At 32.3% G+C, this 21,827-nt stretch overlaps 1 protein-coding gene across 5 annotated transcripts in view; it reads left to right on the top strand.

Moving 5' to 3' along the window:
- The window catches only part of LOC145292185 (ubiquitin-like modifier-activating enzyme 6), a 577,203-nt gene that overhangs the window by 514,754 nt on the left and 40,622 nt on the right, over window positions 1-21,827 (top strand). For all 5 annotated transcript variants that reach the window (XM_080138474.1, XM_080138476.1, XM_080138473.1 and 2 more), the window contains 7 exons: window positions 920-982; window positions 3,020-3,096; window positions 5,431-5,500; window positions 8,030-8,173; window positions 9,897-9,958; window positions 12,623-12,701; window positions 20,210-20,287. In XM_080138474.1, the coding sequence (XP_079994600.1) occupies window positions 920-982; window positions 3,020-3,096; window positions 5,431-5,500; window positions 8,030-8,173; window positions 9,897-9,958; window positions 12,623-12,701; window positions 20,210-20,287 (573 nt within the window). The remainder of the gene's footprint in view (window positions 1-919; window positions 983-3,019; window positions 3,097-5,430; window positions 5,501-8,029; window positions 8,174-9,896; window positions 9,959-12,622; window positions 12,702-20,209; window positions 20,288-21,827) is intronic.

Genomic DNA, 21,827 nt, shown 5'->3' on the forward strand with positions numbered 1-21,827 from the left:
TGATAGAGTAGAAAAACTAATGATGTTATACACACACACACATCTATAATATAAAGCTGAACGTCTGTGTGTGTGTGTGTGTGGTCATGAATAGGCTCCTATATGGTTGACTATTTTAAAACTGATTACATATAATGATAGATGTATCGAGGATCAGAATGGGTATGTGTGATCTGGCAGAACAGTGGTTCATAAAAATTGTGGGGTCTGCGTTCGCGCCTGGTCCACAAAGTATGGAAATAAAAAATGAAAGAAAATAACGTTTACAAGGGTTTTTGATATAGATGTGCATAAGAATACTTTGATAAGTATGTTTCAACTTAAATAGGGATGGTATAATAAAAGTGTGGGGTCTGCGTTTGCGCCTGTACTCCATGGAAAACTCTCTACTCCGCTACTCTCTGCAAAGTCCAATTTCTGTCAGAAATATACCAGGGTGGTTGAGATGGGATTCACTACCTGTATATTCTTATTGAGTTTAGTTTTGAGTTACTCCTAGTTTCAGATTTAGTTCCTCAAAACTAATATTTAATAACTTAAAGCATTGATCAAGCCCTTCATTTCTTACGATTAACCTTTAACCGCTTTCTAATTTTTTAAAGTTGCAATATTTATATTTAAAAAAATTATAAATAGACACATTCTTTGTTACTTCAAATACTTTTATGTCTTATTTTTTAACCCCTAATTTTTTTGCCACTAAATTCTTAGAAATATCAAACTCCTCAATATGCTTATAAAATCTTGTATGATGCCAAAATTTGCATAAACTCCTTTTCATTGTAGTCATCAGGATTTAAGTAAATATTAACTTAAAACTTTTCATTTTTTTTATAATTGGAAGACTAAAAATTATTTTTATCTGATTGCTTTCCGAAAACACTAAAAGAATTTTTTTTCATTTGTTATTATTCATCAGGAATCCCTTGAAGAGCAACTAAAGAAGCCAACTTTGATTACTCCAGATTTGAGCCGATTTCAAGTAAGTAATTTACAAAGACACATTCTTTATCCATCAAGAACAGTTTCTCTGAGGACAGGAGAGCATAAACTCAATAGATGCAGCCTTAAAAAATCAATATTTTTTAACAATGTTTTTGTTAAGACTTCAGTTCTCAATCCAAGAACAATTAACTTTTATGAGACTAAAATCAGTGAGTGCCATTTTTAAGAACGAGTATGAATGACCACTTAACCAAAGGGTTTCTCTGATAATTCTCCAGCCGAAACACTAATACCATTCTTCTGTAGGAATTTCTATTTTTTAATGGCAGAAGCTGATTCCTTTTCTCAAAGATAAAGAATTTTTGATGCAACTTTACTATAGTGTGTCGTTCGACCCAATTGTGTATTTTCAAACAAAGGCATTTCAGGGAAAAACATTGTTAAATACTTATGCATCATGTCGAAATTAGTATAAATTTCAAAAATTACAAAAGTGGTCCAGTAGAAGATGTGCTAGAGCTGATTTTCAGAAAAAAAGGTGTGCGGTATATTGGTAAGAAACAAAATGGCTGACCGGAAAGATAGTGTCATTGGATTCTGCTCAAAGCAATTTAAACGGTAGAACGCAGTTATCTTTCCCTGTTTTCGATTTTCTGAAGGGTTAATTTATAGTGGAAAATCACAACTTTGAAAAATTCTGGTTTTACTCATAATTATTTTTCTACAGAACCACTTTCTGTAATTGTTTGGAATTTATACAACTTTTGGCATGACACGTAAGTACACGTAATAATGTTTTTCTCTGAAATGCATATATTCAGCGACACAGTGTGCTTTCATTTTATAATGCAATAGATAAAAGTCATCTTGAGATTGAAGGTTCAATCCCGAGTACAGACGATACTAAGAATATAATTACGAATTACATAAGAGTTCTACTCGGCCATGGTTGACAAAATATCAGGTGCTGAAAGCAAAACACTCCAACTAGTTATATAAATGAGTAGCAGCCTTGCTGAGGAGTATAACTCATGACAGTCTAGCATCCTTTTACTGGGATGATTCAGATTATCTGTTCTGTTGAACACCAAAAATAAGGAATAAACACTTGTATGTCTCTCCCTTTTGGATAGGGGCCAAAACAGAGTCCAATCTAATAGGCTCCAATGTTGCATCCCTGTGTCTATTTTATAAGTTTTTTTATGGAATGTGCTCTGATGAACTCGTTGCACTTGTGCCCCTTCGACATACATATTCCCAACAAACCCGCTTAGCAACAAAATCACACCCCTTTACTGTTGAGGTCCCTAAATGCCAGAAAGCTTAATAGCTTCTTTCCTCAAACAACTAGACTTTAGAATTCTCTTCCTGCTACCTGCTTCAAGTTCAAATGTAATGTAAACAAACATCTTGTTAAACTTTCTTAGGCATGGTCCCAATTAGTAGCTCCTTACGTCCAAGTGGCGATGTTCCTTGTTTGGTGTGAAGGTGAGTACAAAAAAAAAAAAACTCTTAGGTTTAGAAAGTAACTTTACTTACTTAACTTTGGTTATGCACACAGAATCGTTCCAGTCTTACGCACGGCCAATCAATATTGTAACACTATTCACTTTGTCTTGTAGAATTAGGATTAATATTGTAGGGAAAATTATACCTTACCATTAATTAAGTATGTCAAGTTGTCGAGGGGAGGGAGGAAAGAATCAAAATGGTGATACCCACAGTTTTTATAAATGGGCGGTCTCACAAAGTGATGGAAAGTCTCGCGGCTTGTGTGCAAAATCTTGCCATTCAACTGCATAAAAGGAAGCTGCAGAAGAACGCGGATGAATGGTGAGGAGAATCCTTGGAGACGATTGTTGCGTATTACTGTCTTGCCTGTTTTTTTTTATTGCTTTTTTCCTTCCTTTTTTGTGTTACAACTGATTGATATAATTTGGATGGTGCCATTTTAGAAATTTGTTATAAGAAAAAAGTCATTAGAATTAAATACAATTATTTGTTTTCATTTAATCTTGTAAATTTTATTTTTTTAAGTTTTAATCAATTTATTTTTCTTTAATCTGTTTTGCAGGCCCCTGAAAGTATTCATTGGGGATTCCTTGCGGTGCATGCATTCAAAAAAGAGAACGGGAGACTTCCGCTGATAAGGTAAACTGGTACCTGTCCTATTTCTTGTCATCAATTTAATAGAAGAATAGACTTAAATGTTCGTTATTGATTTAAAACAAGAATGAAAGAAATCACAACGCTACCAGTCCCTCAAAAAAAAAAAAAAGATGCATATAAATTTCCTGTAGTTAAAATGACAGTTCAAGCTTATATTTATTCATGGTGTAAAAAACTGTCTCTTTTATTCAGCCATTTTGGACTCCCAAAAGCACCTAAATTTGCATAATCACGTTCACCTCATACTCAAATGGTTTTTACTTTGTGTATCGCTGTTTCCTTACAGCGGGCATATACTAACCTAAACTAGGAAGGGATAAAATATTTTCACCATTTTATGAACTAACGTTATTTTTTTTTTATTTATATGAGAAAAGATGAAAACTTATGCATGTAAATCTCTTGAAGTCATACTGAGATTACAATGCCGATCCAAACTTATATTTATTCATGATGTACATGTACGTGTATAGTGCTAGATGCAATTTCATGTAATACGCATGACATTCTATGTAACCCATAGATGAAATCTTGATAAGTACTATCACTACCTGAGTCAGAGTGGACCTGGAAGTAAGGACATCTACTCCCAAATTGGATGGGATGATTCTAATATTTTTCCTGATTTCAATTATTTTAAAATCTCTAAATATTTAGTAATAGAGATGTTGCATTTTATGTTTTTATTTTCAGATTACCGTAAAAACTCATATAATATGTGCATAGATTTTCAGAAACAAAAAAAGATATACTTGTAGGTATAATTTATAGATTTTAGTTTTACTGGTTGTTTAAAATCAATAATTTTTTTTCATTTTATCATTAATACCAGCAAGGGAAAATTAAATAAATAAAAAACAAAAAACACACAAAAACAATAAAAAATTGATTTTGGCATTGGCAAATCTATATAAAATTTTTTGATTCCAATACTCTCAAAAGTTCCGATTTTTTTCCAATTTCCGATTCCAATTAATCATCCCAACATATTACTTCGTTACAGTTTATTAATGCCATATCGAGGATAATGTTTCAACCTCCTCCATTCCGCCTGTGAAATTCCCTAAAAACTAAAAATTATACATTTTTTAACAAATGAATCACCATTTATCAAGGCTGGAAGTGATTAATTAATGAGATGGATTGGCAGTTAAATGATGATGAATACTATGAGAGGCTTGAAACTGATGAATAAAATTTACTGACTTATAGGAACTGTTCATGATGAGTATTTATTGATGTTGGCTTTGAAGATGCTTTGTAGCACTTGAGGAAGCAATCCTATGGCAATGTGTTCAACTGATGGAAAGTGTTTTAACAATAAACCCAATTCATGGAAATCCGGTTAGACTTTCATGAATGACAACCAATCTATAGAAGTCTTGAATTATAAAAGTTTTCAGACTTAGAGCAAAATTCCTTCTTGCGTGGATACAAAAAATTATGTGGGAATTCTAAAAGATCCAGTATATTTTATACAGTGATTCTGGTTTCTGATTGGTCGATAGTAGAGCATTATTCCATTTGATTGGTCAGTTCTTATCACCCCTGTCTATAAGTTGAACCTTCCAATTTTTTGTAATCATGCGTGTTAGGCAGATGGATGATGAAAGGAAAATTCTTTGCAGTTGTGATAGAAAAACTCATTCTTATTGCAAATGTCTTACATGGAGGAAGCAGAGATTGCAGCTCAGTTGAGCACCTTTCATGAAAATACTGATAGAATAAAGAAATACTCGTGTGTGAGAAGAAATCATTCCCCACTAGATTGCAAAGGTGATTTTGAAATTTGTCAATGCAAGAAATGATGCTTGGGCAACACTTCTTCATCTTAGGATATATCGAATTCTAATGCAGATAGCAGATTGCATTGAAGCCAGGTACTTTCTGGGTTATTCTTTTGATTAAAGTATAAAATCAAGTTATGCCAAAAAAAAAATTTTTAATAAAAATAAAAATTGACAATGCTTTCACCATATTTTTCAATGATTATATTATGGCTACCTCCATATTTACCCTTTATGACCGGGTTGAACTAATTTGTTCTGTCATAAATAAATTAATATAACGGCATAAAGTGGGAATTGATTCAAACATGTCTTGTACGTATTAATTCAGTATCTGGGCAGATACCAGATACCTCCTGATTGCAACTGTCCATTGCTTACATTCAGTATGTCGCCATTCAAAATTAACAATAAATATTTTTTTATCATCTATATCATAATTCCGGTCATAAATGTTATTTTTTCTTTTCATAAAAAGTTTAATCAAAATGCACTTTTCCAATGTTATTCTCTCTTTGTTGTTTTCTAGATCTATGGACGATGCACAGGTATTATTGAGTCTGGCAAAAAAGATCAGCTCCGAAATGTCTCCTTCACAGGTAATATTCTCAACACATTTTTCAGATTTGATATTGTTAGATGCATACCTAACATCACTTCTAGACGGAAGACTCACCGACTGTTACTGTATTTTAATTTTATGCAATAACAACTTCTTTGTAACAACTTCTTTGTAATAAGCATACAACAATATAAAAAACCTATCCTCACCGTATTACGTTTCTTAATATTTGAGATGAGTATTGGTTATTCATATTATTTAGATTCTCTGGACTACAGTTCTCATCTTGAGCGTTATTTTCACAATGTTTCTATCGATGTAACCTCCGACCTTCTTGAGGAGTATCTTGTCGAACTCAAGAATCTGTATGGAATTTCAAATAGAACCATTTATTTAATCCACAGGGAGTGGTATGTTCTTATTCCATCAGCCATGACTGCGTAGTCGTCCTAAGTAATTCACAATTGTATTTTTGGGTTGCCCACACTGAGGATTGAACCTTCAATCTCCAGAAGTGTAAGTTTACACTTGAATTTTATCAAATACTCTAATCATTGCATCACGGATCTGAAATTTACACTCTTGGAGGTTGAAGGTTTAATTCTCAGTGCGGGCACCCCAAAAATACAGTTGAGAATTACTTTGGACTTCTACCTGATTATGACTGATGGAACAAGAGCAGGTTATCCTCATGGATTAAAATAAAGGGTTCCATTTGAAATTCCATGCAGATTCTTGAGTTCAACAAAATATACTTGAAGAAGATCGGAGGTTATATCAACCGAAACATTATGCAAACAATATTCAGGATGAGAACAAAAGTCCAAAGAAGCCAAATAATATGGACTATCCTCAACAGTCATCCAGTATTTCTTCTCAATCTGGGAATTTATTGTTAAAGCAAATTTCAAAAATTAAATCTTTTAACCAATTGAATAATTTTTTTTCGGGGGGGGGGGGTATAGTAAAATGTTTTTAGAACAAATTGCAGCACAGATTAAAAAGAGCAATAACAACAAAAAAAAAAATGGAATTGGTTGAATTTTAAAAAATTGGTTTAAAAAGAAATGGAATTGCAGTAGAATTGGGTGGGTGAGGAGTATCAGATAAAATATTGAACAAAATATAACCTGCATATTAATATTGCATTAATCTGTATATATATAAAACTCACCATGTCTGTCTTCATTTTTTTTCAAACTTCATCTCCTCCAAGACACAAGGTTGCAGAGCGATGCAAAGCGGGTCAAATAATTGCATTTTTTGGGAACCGTTGTTTTATATATATATATATATATATATATATATATATATATATATATATATAACCAGTACCTTCTGGTAAGGTTGGGCGTGGAGCCAGCATCCTTACCCCGTAAAAAGAACTCAGTTGTTACAAAAGCATCTACAAAGTTGTAGATGGCCTATGCCCCTTAGGGGCTCAAGGCTATGGATGGATGGATATATAACTAGTAAAAATAATTACTAAGGGATCAAAATTTTTTAAAAAATTGGAACTTGGTAGGCATGTCAAAAGTGCTCTTGTATGCATGCGGAAATATACATATATATTAAAGTTGGTTCATTTGTAATTACTTCTTATCCGTCTGATGATGGCTCAAATGGTAACAACAAAAGTGGAAGCGCTAAATGTTTTGGTTTCGATTCTAACTGATGGTGGCATCCAAGTCTTTTTTTATTTTTGAAATCATTATTATATATTGGGTACAACATAATAATCAATAGATAATAATAATAAATAGAAAATATGCATAAATTAAAATATCATATTTAAGCATACTTTACGATCAGGCAATGCCAGGTAGCCTGCTAGTAACATGTTCCGTGCAATGGTTGAAGAAAACAAGAACATTTAAGGGTTGAATTGAGAAAATGGTAAAACTGATGTCTTAAAGAGATATAAGCAACAGATAATATTGTCGCTTGCTGATTCAAAGTGATAAGAAATCAGCTTATTGGCATTTGCAATTCAATGATGTAAGGTATTGGAACTTCAAGAATTGGTTGTCTTTTTCTATACAGGTTAGGTCAAAAGTAGTGGCCAGTTTCTGGAAGTCGCGATTCTAAATTGATAATTCTTTGAATAAATGAAATAATTTAAAAGAATCTGTTTTTTATTCATGTTTACCTTCTTACACACTGCAACACAAATGCTAAACAAGTGGTAGTTGTAAAGTGAAATGTAAAATGGTTAACCATAGTCAAGGACAACCCTAAGGCTCCTTTTCCATTAGCTAATACACCGAGATATAGGGTAAGGTGACATTTATTTCCTCCTATTACTCCACTTACCTTATAATACTGACTGTTTAAGCAAGGAGGTATTATATCTTCGATCTGGCTTGATTTTAGGATTGAACACTAGTTTCACAGAAATTCTAAAACTAAAAAAGATTTTTGATTGAACATTGAATCAATTTTAGCCATTAAAGAATTGTATAAACATTGATTTTTTGTTCGTTTGTTCTAAATTTCCAATTTTAACCCTAACCTCTTTGATTTTATAAGTTTTTATGTGATTATTCTTTTTTTTTTTTAATTTTAGTGCGAAATTGATGATGATTTAATTTTGAAATTGTCCTTCACGTGTCGTGGTTGTTTTGCCCCACTTTGTGCCGTATTAGGGGGCTTTATGGCACAAGAGGTCCTCAAAGCGCTTACAGCTAAATTTACTCCACTCAGTCAATATGTGAGTTTCTAAATATTTTTTGCAACTTCATTTTTTTATCTTTTGTAAATTCCTCCATCTTGAGATTTTCTATATTACATTTGAATAATAAAATTGTTTGTATCTTTATTTATGCCTAATAAGGAAATACATGTGTTTCATAAATAAAAAATGACTGAAATTTAAAGTTTTTAGAATCTTTTTTGTTTTTTTTAACACTTTTTGTGGATAATATCCTTAAATAAGTGGTTAATTTTAGTTTATGAAGCTAGGAATGAACAAAAAAAAAAAAACGGCAAAGAAAAAAAATGACCCATACAGGAAAGGAGTATTTTTTTAATGGAAATTGCTCTCAACAAGGCATGAAACCACTTAGTGGAAGGAGCTAACAAACGGAAAATCATTCGCGCAAATCCAGGAGATGTGTATTAACCTTAGTCTTAAAAAGACTAAGTCTGTAGGTAGAAGGAAACAGTGAGCAGGAAGAGAGTTCCACAACCTTGCAGTTCTTGGAAATTGGAAACTACTGGAATAAGAAGCTGTATAACGATGAGGTATTAAAACAGTGAATTGATGGAGACCACCAGTCAAACAAGAAAAGCAGGAAATAGATCAAACAATTCTGAAGAACACATGCCGTTATAGTATTTATAAAAAAAACTACCAACATCACATCAGTTAGAGATAGGTTGCAGAACAGAAGAAAGTGTGGAGTCAAACTACAATCAAATTTGTTGTGGGTGTCGCCTTGGTTAATGCATCCAAAAGCTGAAGTGAAGGCTGAATTTGTGCAAATAACTCACCTGTCACCTGCAACACATACTCTTTCTTTTTTGAGGTTTGAATCATGTACAAGTCTCATTTTTTCTCTTTGTTGTTTTCTTTCTTTATTCCAAACCTTGTGAACTGAATTAACTAATTTTGGATATCACCCACACAGAATTTCGATAAAAAAAATAAAATTCATAATAATTTGTCTGAAATTCCAATATTTACTATATAATCCATTTCTATAAATGGAGAACCACTAATTTTATGAAGACAACCAAAAATATTTTCGTTAAAATTTTTCAATAATTTATGCATAATGTTATTTTTTATTTTGTTCATTTTAAAATAAGCATTTTTTCTTTTTTTCTTTCTTTTCTTTTTTTTTTTTTTTTTTTTTTTTTCAAGGTTGCACCTGTTGTTTTGATTTTGTTTTTGATTAATGATTGTTTTTGGATAAATAAATGATTAATTGCACTTGTCAACATTTTTTTATTATTAATCTTAAGTTATATACTTATCTGGTGTCTCAGTGCTGTTGGAGTTTTTACCTTGACACTAAAAATCAATAGAGTCTAGACCAGTCTTGTAATGAACTTTTCCCTGTTTATTGCTATATGATACTGATCTTGTGCAGTTCTAGGAGATCACCTTCCTAGGCTTTGCCTTCTTTCTTTGAGTTAGTTTACTGCTAATTGCTTAAGGTGCCCTTACCAGAGAATGCCAGGGGGCACTGACTTTTTAATATCACTTTCCGACTCTAGTGTCTTCTCTACCTAACATGTGGGGGAAATAATTACTATCTTACAATATTTATTATTGTGATCAATTCTTTGTCAAATGAAATTAATTTCTTGAAAGAAAAAAAAAGTATAAATGTTTGTACTTTTTCGTGTTATTTTTAAATTGTGTACATTCAAACACATTCTTTTTTTTTAAATTTTAACCAATTAAAATCTTTACCTTTTCTTTTCAGTTGTATCTTGACGTCACTGACATTTTGCCTGATGATAGTACGGAAGATAATTTTGAACCTAGGTATAAATCTGTAAACTTTTTTTCTTGTTTTTCTTTTTACCAGAAAGTCACTACTTATCGAGGCTAAATGGCCACTTGAGGATAGAGGGTCAATGATTGTCAGGTGGCCAGCGAGATAACACAATGTTTATCAATAATTGTGGAAATTGGAAAGATTTGATTATTTAAGAGGACAACGCAATAAAACTTATTTTCATTCAATTTGAAAATGACCATCTTATAGTCAACTGGGAAACAGCCCCATAGTATTGTGTTCCACAACTCTATTCATGGTGTAATTGTATCCCTATAACTTAAATAAAGTTTAAAAACAAAAATAGTTGCATCAATATATGTTAAATATTATATATAGTATCATGATACAGCGTTCTTCACTTTGATGGAGGCTTTGTTACTGTTAGACTGAGTTAAAGTTCTGTTCAGTCCTAGGAGGTCCTTCTAACATACAGCATAATGACATTGACACATCACCAAAGTTAAGCATCGTTGAGCCTGGTCAATACTAAAATGAGTGACTGCTTAGGAATACTAGGTGCCGTATGTGCTCTCTGCTTATCTCAACATTATTTCCAGTCGTCCGGGACTTCTCTTTGCCACTGGGATCAATCAGGAGAGGAGTAGTTAGGAATTGTGCAATCCATGCTTAACAATTCAGCATGTGTCATTCATCTTCCCTTCATCCAGGAGGTCCATTCTCCCAGTCTTTAACTTTCTTCTGAGAAAAGGTTAGTTTATTGCTGAATGCTGTCAGGGCTGCTCAGGTATTTTTTTGTAGGCTAAAGTGTTTTTATCTCCACACACTAACTTCTTAAAACCACACCTGGCATTGTGTCTAACCTTTAAATAATATACCTTTTACCGAACGTGGACTGAAAGGACACAACCTGAAGCTGTTCCATTGGAGATTTCGACTAAACTGATGCAAAGCTGCATTTTCAATCTGCATATCGGCTTCCTGGAATAGACTGCTGCTTGAAGTTGTCACTGCACCAACAACGAATCAGTTCAAGACGAAGTTGGACAGGTGCTGGTCAACTGTATTTCTGACCATCTAAATTCGGAGCGCGACTCCCTCCCTCTTTATTCACTTTACTTTTTTTTTTCTCCTCCTACCTCCTTAACGGCAACAAAACATATAATGTTTTAACCTATGCTGAATAAATTGAATTGAATTTTAAAAAAACATAAAATAAAACACCTAACAGCCATCGAAAGTTCAACACAGTACAAAAAACTTTGAAGAAACAAAAATATCTTAAATCAAATTTTGGTGCAAATCCATAACCCACCCACCTCCCATGAAAAAACAAAAATACCAAAAATAAAGAACAATCTTTATGGTATACTTACCTGTGACAGAAAAAAAATATCATGCATCAAAAATCATATAAATTAATCAAAAAGTTTTATTTAAAAAAGGAAAATCAAATTGTATGACTAAACAATGATTGTCAAACTCTGGATGCCATTTTGCATGCTAAGGAAGATGATTCCTAATAATTCAAACTTTTGCAAGATTTTAGAAAGCCGTTCTTTATATGGGGAGAGGGGCATCGGCAACACTCAGAATTGCTTAAAAATGATTTTCTTTATAAAAACTATTCTAATAGCTTCTTTCCTCAAATAGCTAGACTTTGGAATTCCTTTCCTGCTACCTGCTTCTCTGACTGTACTGATATGCAAAAGTTTAAATGTAATGTAAACCAACATCTTGTTAATCTTTCTTAGGCATTAGTAGCCCCTTACGTCCAAGTGGCGATATGTCTTGTTTGGGGTGAAGTTAAGTAAAAATAAATAAAAACTATTTAATCAATTTACATGATTTTTGGTGCATTACGGGTCCATCATGAGGATTTTTCTTTAATTTTGTTCTTTTATGGGGCGGGGGGGGGAGGGAGTTATTAACATCCAAATTCTTAATTTGAATTTAGTTTTTCATTTTTCATGTTAGAATAAAATGAAATGGAAATGCCATTTTATTTTTCTGAATAATTTGGAGTTGAGGAAAATTTTTTAAAACTTAACTGTGTTCCTCTTATTAATTTAAAAAATATGTTCTAATTTATTTATATTCATCATAAATAAGACATATTGACTGAGATGTAATGGGTTTCTGTGATCAGATGCCAGATTCATAGGAGCATACTGTATGGGTAATTGTGTAGCAAGATATTTATTTATATTACATTTAAATTTCTACATGTTGCTACAGTCAAGGGAGCCGGAAGGGAATTCCAAAACAACTTTTTTTGTTTTTGTTATTATACAAATAACATGTATTATTTAACATATTTTGTAAACATACGTAATTGTTTACATTAAATGTGTCATAGATATGCAAATGCAGAAAAAATATATCAAAACTATAAACAACTGAAGATATGAAGGTGATCAGTGAAAAAATGTTCCAAACTGCATTATTCAAAAGAAAGAGAAGCAAAATACATTTTTGTAACAAGCAAACAAAAAATTGAACCAAGGCAAAAAAAAGTAAAATTGGCTAGTCAGAATCAAATATTGATTCATCAGACTTAATGCTATCAATGACAAACTTTGAATATCTGAAAAGATAATTATGTATATTAGAAAATTGTGTTAGAATTTAAAAATGTCTTTTCTTTTTTATTTTCTGACAAATTACTTTTGTTTTGGATGTCTTTACAGAAATGATCGTTATGATTTGCTGAGATCTTGTGTTGGAGATCAAATGTGCGAAAAGCTTTCACAGATGCACATTTTTATGGTAATCATTTCATTGTTTGAATTTAATATTGTTAAATTTAATATAGTTTGAATTTAATATTGTTTGAATTTAATATTGTTTGAATTTAATATTGTTTGAATTTAATATTGTTTGAATTTAATATTGTTTGAATTTAATATTATTTGAATTTAATATTGTTTGAATTTAATATTATTTAAATTTAATATTGTTTGCATTTAATATTGTCCGAATTTAATATTGTTTGAATTTAGTATTGTTCGAATTTAATATTATTTAAATTTAATATTGTTTGAATTTAATATTGTTTAAATTTAATATTGTTTGAATTGGAAATGGAAAGTATTTTCTCATGATTCAGTTCAGTACAAAAAGAAAAGATTGATTTGGTGTTAATTAGCAGATGATACTTAGCAGAGAATGACCTGTTTTTTTTTGTTGTTGTTGTTGTTTTGTTTTTTGTGGATATTGCATCAGTATAATCCGGTGGTTTACATAAACCACAAAAATATGGCGAAATGCTCAGCCAATGCAGCAGACGACAGTTAATAAACAGGCAGCCTGCTAGTAATCAGTGTAGCTTAATCGCCATATATATTTTATAAATTACTAACTAGCTCTACCTACGTATTGAGCACTTTTGAAGTAAATACTTAAAGTTTACGCATAAATCTATACTTTTGTATATTAATTTTATGTGAGTAAATTAAGTAGTTATATATATATATACACTAGTAAGATACCCATATGTACAGTAATCTGTATTAATGTATGGAGATAAATAGTAGGATGGTACATCTAAAAAAAAAAAATAATAGGTATAAGGCTTCCAAAATTTATACTAGAATTTTCTGCAGGGACCCAATGCTAAAGTTCTTGGTAAAATTCAGTTATAAGTTGCACTTTTCTGAAGGTTGATGGTTCAATCCTCAGTGTGGGTGGTACTAAAAATACAATTGCGAATTACTTAGTCATGGTTAGTGGAACAAGAACACACTACTCCAAGGATTAAATAAGGGTTCCAGTCGAAATTCCTTGCAGATTATCGAGTTTGACAAAAAGATTCCTCATTTCGACAAAGGAGGTTAGAGGAGGTCGGAAGTTACATTGACTGAAACATGAAAATAGTAGTTTGAATAATATATCATCATCTCCAAAATTCAAAAACATAATATTGTAATTTCTATTTTAATAAAAATTGTGCGATGACTTCTTGTGTGTCTCTTTATGTATTTCCCGTTTCACTGATATAACTTTGATAATTGCATATTTAATTATTTTCTATCCATTGAATATTGAATAATATATTATTAAAATAAAAAATCAATAATGCAAACGAAACCAAACTTTTTATAAGTCCTATTTTAGAAACATGATGTAATTATGAAATTAAATCCATTAGAATGCATTTCTATTTCTTTATAAACAAGTAAAATATTCTAATCTTCTGTTGATTATTGGAAAAATAAATTATTTTGTTGCCTTTCAAAATTTGAACAGAATTTGGGAGTATTTAAACTGTTGCATAGAAAGTCATTCCTGAATTTAAAATTCTTAGCAAATGCTCATGCGTGAAAATATTGAGAAGTTAAGTTTCTTTCTCAACCTTAGAGCTTATATGACGAGTGTTTATGGTGTTAAATGAAATCATCATCATCATCATCAGCAGCAGCAGCAGCCCTGCTGTTTTAACAACATCGGCGACCATGGTTCTCCAAATTGTAGTGCTATGGTAATCTCAGGAAGATAAGTAAAGATGATAGCTTCCCGTTGCTTTCCATCTTGATTTGAAAGTGTATCTCCCCTGTGAGTTGAATGCGTCCCCAGATACCAACCTGGAAATTTCTATGACTCAGTGCGGTATATACAGCATCTGGCATTCCCAAATGGTCACCCATTTGGTACTGGCCAGGTTCATTGTTGCTTAACTTAAGTGGTCTGACAAGAACCAGTGTGTCAAGGTGATTGTGTTTTAGTGAAATAGATGACCAGTAATAGTTATACACCTCGACATAGCTGCTACCTATTTATACATCTAGGTGGAGTATTTTGCTTATAACACCTGATATTCTGTTAACAAGGGTCTGATAGAAGCTTAATGTAATTGTATTCTTAGTATTGTTTGCGATGTGGATTGAACGTTCAGTCTCAAGATGATTTTTATCCGTTTCATCGTTTTTGTTTCAAAAATAAATCTCCACTCGATTCGAAGAGTGTTTTCATATTGAAAAAATAAAATACAAAAATAATAAAACATACCACCTTGATTCGATGCACTTTTTGTTGGTAAATAAATATTTAATTAAAAAACAAATTGAATTCTTCAATATTGTCTTCTGATCTATTTCTCTTTGCATCATGTTATTCTTTATCAAACAGTGTCTTCAGCCAAAATTGCATTGGTTGACCCTGTTGGTGGGGTAGTAGAATACACTGACTACCCCCCCCCCCCCCTGCAGAGAGTAAAATTACTTCAATAGGGCAACCTGTAATGCCTAAGGACAAGATCTTAGTGGTTGAGCAGATCATGTTCAAGGCAGCATGAGTACACTTCTCCTGTATCCTTGTTGCGTTGAGGTAAATGCCCCCCCCCCTCAACACTTTCCACACAGGGCTCTGAGGCGGGTGGGGAGTAGGATAAATGAAAAATCCAAAATATGTAAATGTCAAATAAAAAACCTCAAAAAAAGAAACCACTGAAGTTTCAGATAAATCTAGTTCAGATTTAGAAACAGAATCCCAAAACCGATATCAAAATCTTATTTTATAATTATAGAAGCAAATGAAGGAGAGCCGATAACAAAAGTGTCTTTCTTCAAAATAGAGAAAAAATGTTCAAACAAACCTAAAATAGTCTGGAAACTAAATAATGGCACACTACTAGTGAAAGTAAAAAGCCAAAAACATAGAATAGAAATCTTCAAATGGAGACTTTTCAACAACCAAAAAGTAAAAGTTTACCCCACAAAATGCTGAATACCAGTAAAGGAGTGATCAGGAGTTCAGAATGATAAATAAATGACTGAACTGGTATCTGGAAACTAACAGCTTAATTGCCAACATACAAAGTGGTTTCAGAAACAAAAGATGAACAATAGACAACATAATCCAAAAAGAACATGCAATAGCTATCTTTTTTGATTTAGAAAAGGCTTACAATACAACATGGCGACAGGGTATAATAAAAGACCTCTACCATCTTAGATTAAACGGCAGACTACCCATCCTGATAAAAGATTTTCTATCTGATAGAAGTTTTAAAGTAAAAATCGGACCAACCCTATTAGACACAGAAATACAGGAAGAAGGAGTCTCACAAGGATGTATTTTATCAGTTACACTCTTTAATATAAAAATCAATAATATTGTAAATTGTCTAAACAATGAGATAAATGGCTCTAGTGGGGCACGTTATCTCAATATTCCATAAGAATCTTTCACTTCGTGATACAAGCACCAAAATTGGCACAAATGACGTTCAGAACATACATTTAAAGAAAAGAACGTTAGCCATCAGAAAATTCAAGATGGCTGCCAGTTTTCAAGATGGCTGCAGAAGCAAACCTGACAAATTTCAATTTTGGTGCTTGTATCACCAAGTGAAAGATTGTTTCAGCAATCTGACGCACTACGTCTCATATGTGGATGACCTTGTAATCTGCTATAGATCAAAAAATATTAATACCTCAGAACGCCAACTACAGATGTGTATAAACAAACTAACACCATTGACCACAGAAAATAGCTTTAAATTTTCAACAAACAAAACTAAATGTGTCGATTTCTGTAATCATAGGAAAATGCACAATGACCCTACTCTCAACCTAAAAGAAACAAAAATCGAAATAGCTGACCAACATAAATTTCTGGGACTTATTTTTGATAAAATACTCTCCTTCATCCCTCATTTAAAATAATGTTTCAAAACTCTACAACTATTAAGGGTTATAGCAAATACTGTGTGAGGATCAGACTGCTCATCACTCTTAAAATTATATAGAACCCTGATAAGAGCCAAACTAGACTATGGAAGCTTTATATATGGTTTAACCAGAAAAAGTTATCTTAAAACTCTGGACCCTCATCCATCACATAGGATCGACTTTGGGTGCATTCAAAACATTCCTGATAGAAAGCTTATATGCTGAAGCCTATGAACTCCCACTAAAATTGAGACGGGAAAAATTAGGCTTACGATATTATTTAAAATTCAAATCGAACCCTCAAAATTCTGCCTATCAATGCACTTTCAATCCCAATTACACATATCTATTCAAAAAACAAAAAAGAAAGAAAATGCAATTAAACCCTTTGGTCTCTACATGGAAGAAAGGATAAAACCACTTACAGATAACTCAATAGATTAAACCAGCACCCACGAGGAAAATTTCACAGAATTCAACCCTGGCTGTTAAATCAACCTAAAGTCATACTAGACCTTACAATATATTCTAAATCCAATATTCACCTCTCAGACTATAGAGAAAAACTAAACAACATTCTGGATTTTTACCCAAATTGGACACGCATTTACACAGATGGTTCCAAAGATCAAAACAAAGTGAGATGTGCTGCTATTTCAGAAAACACTATTCAGCGGAAAATGTTACCAAATAACTCCTCAATCTATAGTGCAGAAATTACAGTCATAAACTTGGCTCTAGATATTATCACCAACCAAAACTTAAAGAAATTCATATTTGAAGACTCATTATGAGTACTTGAATCATAAAACATTAAACAATCATTTACTAATCAAACTGCCACAAAAGATCCATTCTATCATACAACACAAAACTATCTTCTTCTGTCGGATTCCTAGTTATTATCGTTTCTGTGGAAATAAAAAAGCTGACATGGTGGCCAAAAATTCCCTAAAACTCCAAATAAGTGACATAAAGGTCCCATACACGGACTACAAACCTTCATTAAACAATTTTATTACAAAGAAATGGCAAGAAAACTGGAACAATTGCTAAAACAACAAACTCTACCAAATTATGCCTATACCTTAAAAAAAAACTACTAGATCCCATAAAATTACATAAAGAAGAATTAATCTTATCACATATCCGGATGGGATGCACATACATAACTTTCAACCTCCCAAATGTATACGAATATGTCACAAACCTTATATTCATTGACATCTATGCTGATGACACGACCATCTATGGCAACACATCAAAGGCCGTAAATGACAAAGTTCTCTCTAATTCTCTCTCCTCTGATCTTGAGCACGTGGTACAATGGGGTAAGAGGTGGCTGGTCACTTTTAATGCATCCAAAACCAAGCTTCTATCTTTACACCATCAACGCTCTGATCCCCATCTGGCATCAATTGAAATGGATGGCTCTCGTCTTGGAGAGGTTCCATGTTTTGACATGCTTCTGGGTTCGATCTTTACTCCTGATCCGAAATGGAACACGTACATCAAATCTGTTGCCAGGGACGCTGGGAAAATGGTGGGATCCTTCTACCGCTCCAGAAGATATCTCACTACTGATGCAATTCTCTATCTGTATAAAAGCTAAGTACGTCCAAGGATGGAGTACTGCTGCCACATCTGGGCAGGAGCTTCTAAAATAGCCTATCCTGCCTTGACAGAGTACAAAATAGACTTCGTGGTTTAGTGGGGGATGCCCTTTTCTCTTCCCTGCAACCTCTCTCCCACAGAAGAGACGTCGCGAGCCTATCTTTGTTTTATCGTTATTTCCATGGCAGGTGCTCGTCTGAGCTCCAATCCCTTGCCCCCCTCGCCAATCTTTCACGAGAAACACCCGTCTGGCTGAAACCACTGTCAATAATTTTCACCACTCTTTATCTGTGCCTAAATCCAAACGTAGATTCCATGAGCAAAGCTTCTTTCTTAGAAGTGCACGCCAGTGGAACTCTCTGCCGCTTGCCTGTTTCCCACCTGACTACAACTTGGACGTCTTCAAGTCCAACATAAACAAACTCCTGACAAACCGCGCCCTTAAGTAAGACACTCTATCAAAACCCCCAATACTAATGATTACTACAATACTATCTCATTGATTACTGTATACGCAATAATCCTTATCCTTGAGTGGCCTTCGGGCCTTGATAAGTGGTGACCCTCATGTAAAAACAAAATATGGTCAAACACTTTTTACTTGACTGCTATAACCTCACTCAAATTCATCAACACTACTACAAATTCACAAACTTAAAAGAACTCTTTGAAAAAGAAACCTCTAAAACCATTCTAAAAACTTCCTAAAAAATGCAAATCTTCACCATAAAATGCCATCAAAGAACAAACTACATCAAAACATTACTTGAAATATACCCAGCGAAAATCAACTCTGAAAGCATCTAAAAATTTAAATTTTATATGCAGTATTAAATGACCCAAAGAAGGTCGATATGTTGGCTAAACAAACAAACAAAATTGCATTGGCATCACCTACAAAAAATTCATTCAACTTTGTATTAAACAGAAGGCTTCAAGCACTCTACCTTTCTTATTGTAATCTTGTTACAAAGCTAAAAAAATATATTTATCGAAAACATTCATCTCTCTTAACCATGCAAAATGTAACAAAAAAGAATGGCTCTGGCATGTGTATCAGATAACAATGACAATCGTTTCTATCATGATAAAAAAAAAGCTTGTGATGAGAGGCAAAAAGAAAAAGGAGGATATGTGTGAATCTGAATGTAAATAATTGTAATTACATAGAATTTGTTCAGAGCAAATATACGACAAAGTTGTTTGGTTCTTTGACCAGCAATTGAAAATTGAGTGACTCAATCAAAAATGTGAGAATTCCAATTTGGTATGTGAGAGTTTAAAAGCAATTTCAGAATAAGAGCTGATTAGACATGTCAGATTAAGTGAGTTATTACACAAAGAAAAAAAGGTTTGTTCTGAATTTTCCACACGGAACAAGATTAAAAGCAACAAACTGTATATCTAAGTAAAGGTAATTCTGACCCAACATATTTGAATAGTTTTTTCAACAAAGTACAAAAAATTGCAAATTTACTGATTTTTAGTTGTTTTTTGCACAAATTCCCTCAACTATGAGTCATTGGCTCGATATATTGTCCATCATTTAACTTTCAAATATTTGTCTAAAAAATGAAAGTATATAATTATTTTTCAGAAGCCTTGGATTTTTACGTTTAAAATTGATGCTAATAGGAAAAGAACAGTAGGTTTTGAAAATCAACATTTTTGCCATAAAGAGAAAAAAAAATCATTTCTAAATTAAGGAAAGTCGCATCAAATCGTCAGTAAAAAAATATTTTTGCTTTCTAAAAATACATAATTTGTGATAAAGCGAAATGCATTTGGTAAAGACTTAAAAATTGAAATTTGATGTCAATCAATAAATCAGTAATAAACAAAAAGTTCAGATGAAATTTGTTCAAGTGTCAATCAATTGTATTGTATAATTAGTTTAGCAGTTTCAAACAACATTAGATATTAATGATTTTTCTGAATATGAGGATAAGAAAAAATTAACAATTATTGATATTTGTTTTTCTTTTCTTCTAGGTTGGCTGTGGTGCTATTGGTTGTGAACTGTTAAAGAATTTTGCCTTGTTGGGATTGAGTACTGGAGAGAAAGGATTGGTAAATAGATTTTTCTTTTGCTCAACAGGAAATGATTTTTTTATTGCATGGTTAATATATAAATCTATTATATAAATCTCAGTTGTCTGTGTGTTTGTGATCTCGCGGACATATAATATGGAAAATTATTTTAAAATCATCGATGTAGAAATGTTGCTTTGTTTGAAGGGGGGGCAAATAAAAATCTATCTGTTAATCACACATGTGCAAATGGTCGATTCGTTCTTTCATTTTAAAAAGATAAATTTGCAACGTTATAACATCAGTGGCTATCTTGGTACAATCTATAGTATGTTCACTTACAAACTTTTGCAAGTTCGCACCTGCCACAAAGCATTTTTTTCTTTTAGTAAAGTAAATATATATATATATATATATAATTATTTACTATAATAATTATTAAATACCTACAGACACTATTGTTTATTCCACCTTTTTTGGAAACTATAAATTCCAAATCTCAGTGACTATGATCAGAATTTAACAAATGAAAGCTCGTTGGACAGGTAATCACCTGAATTGTGTAGTGGGCTATGTGACATTTGCCTTTAAGGTCGCACGTTAAGGGGATCATCCATCATCCAGAGCCTATTTTTGCTACTTTTTACAGCCATAAAATGTTTCAATCATAATCGTTTTTTTTCCCTAGTTTTGCATATGAATTACAGAATATCTGATATTTGCCCCAAACCTCTGGCCTTGATGGAGAGGAGACTAAAACTTGCTGCTGTGGTTTCAAATGATTTGAAATAACAGCAAGGGGAGACTTGATTCCAAATATTTCTCATACGTTATATCTCCCCTCTTTTGGAAATAGGGTACGATTATGAATATCTTCAGTATCAAATAATCCTTATACACAGTGAAATTTACTTTATGTATGAAAACCAATGAAGGGAGATATAACATATGAGAAATATTTGCAATCAAGTCTCCCCTTGCTGTTATTTCAGATCATTTGAAACCATAGTAGCAAGTTTTAATCTCCCCTCTATCAAAGCAAGAGGTTTTGGGGAAAAATATATATATTTGGGATCTGAGAATAGTCTATCTCTCTGTTTTTTGAAAAAGAATAGTTATCTTTAATCACGGAATTTTACCATTTTTTTTTTTAATAGCAATGTCTTGTCTTTTTCATGTAACTTTTTCTCATTCACTTTATCTTATACGAGCAGTTCAGCCCAGCTTTGCTCGAGCCCTATGTACTGTTCATAACTTTGTGCATATATATATATATATATATATATATATATATATATATATATATATATATATATATATATATATATATGTGTATATATATATATATATTAAAAAGTTTGATTCATGTCCAGGTAACCTACATCTAAAATTTCAAGTGTTTAGACTCAAAATTGGGGAAGGAGTTTGGTAGAGTCTGCAAAGATCAACTCTTTCAACTTTGACCTCTTGGCAGCCAAATTTTGTGACATATCAGAACCAAATGGCCAAGTCAAAGAAAAAGTTTCAACTTCAAATTATTTCAATTCAATCAATATTAAATAAATGTTATAACATTAAA

Source organism: Euprymna scolopes, chromosome 13 (genome assembly GCF_053919585.1).
Source record: "Euprymna scolopes isolate OS-2025 chromosome 13, ASM5391958v1, whole genome shotgun sequence".
NCBI classification, from domain to species: Eukaryota; Metazoa; Mollusca; class Cephalopoda; order Sepiida; family Sepiolidae; genus Euprymna; species Euprymna scolopes.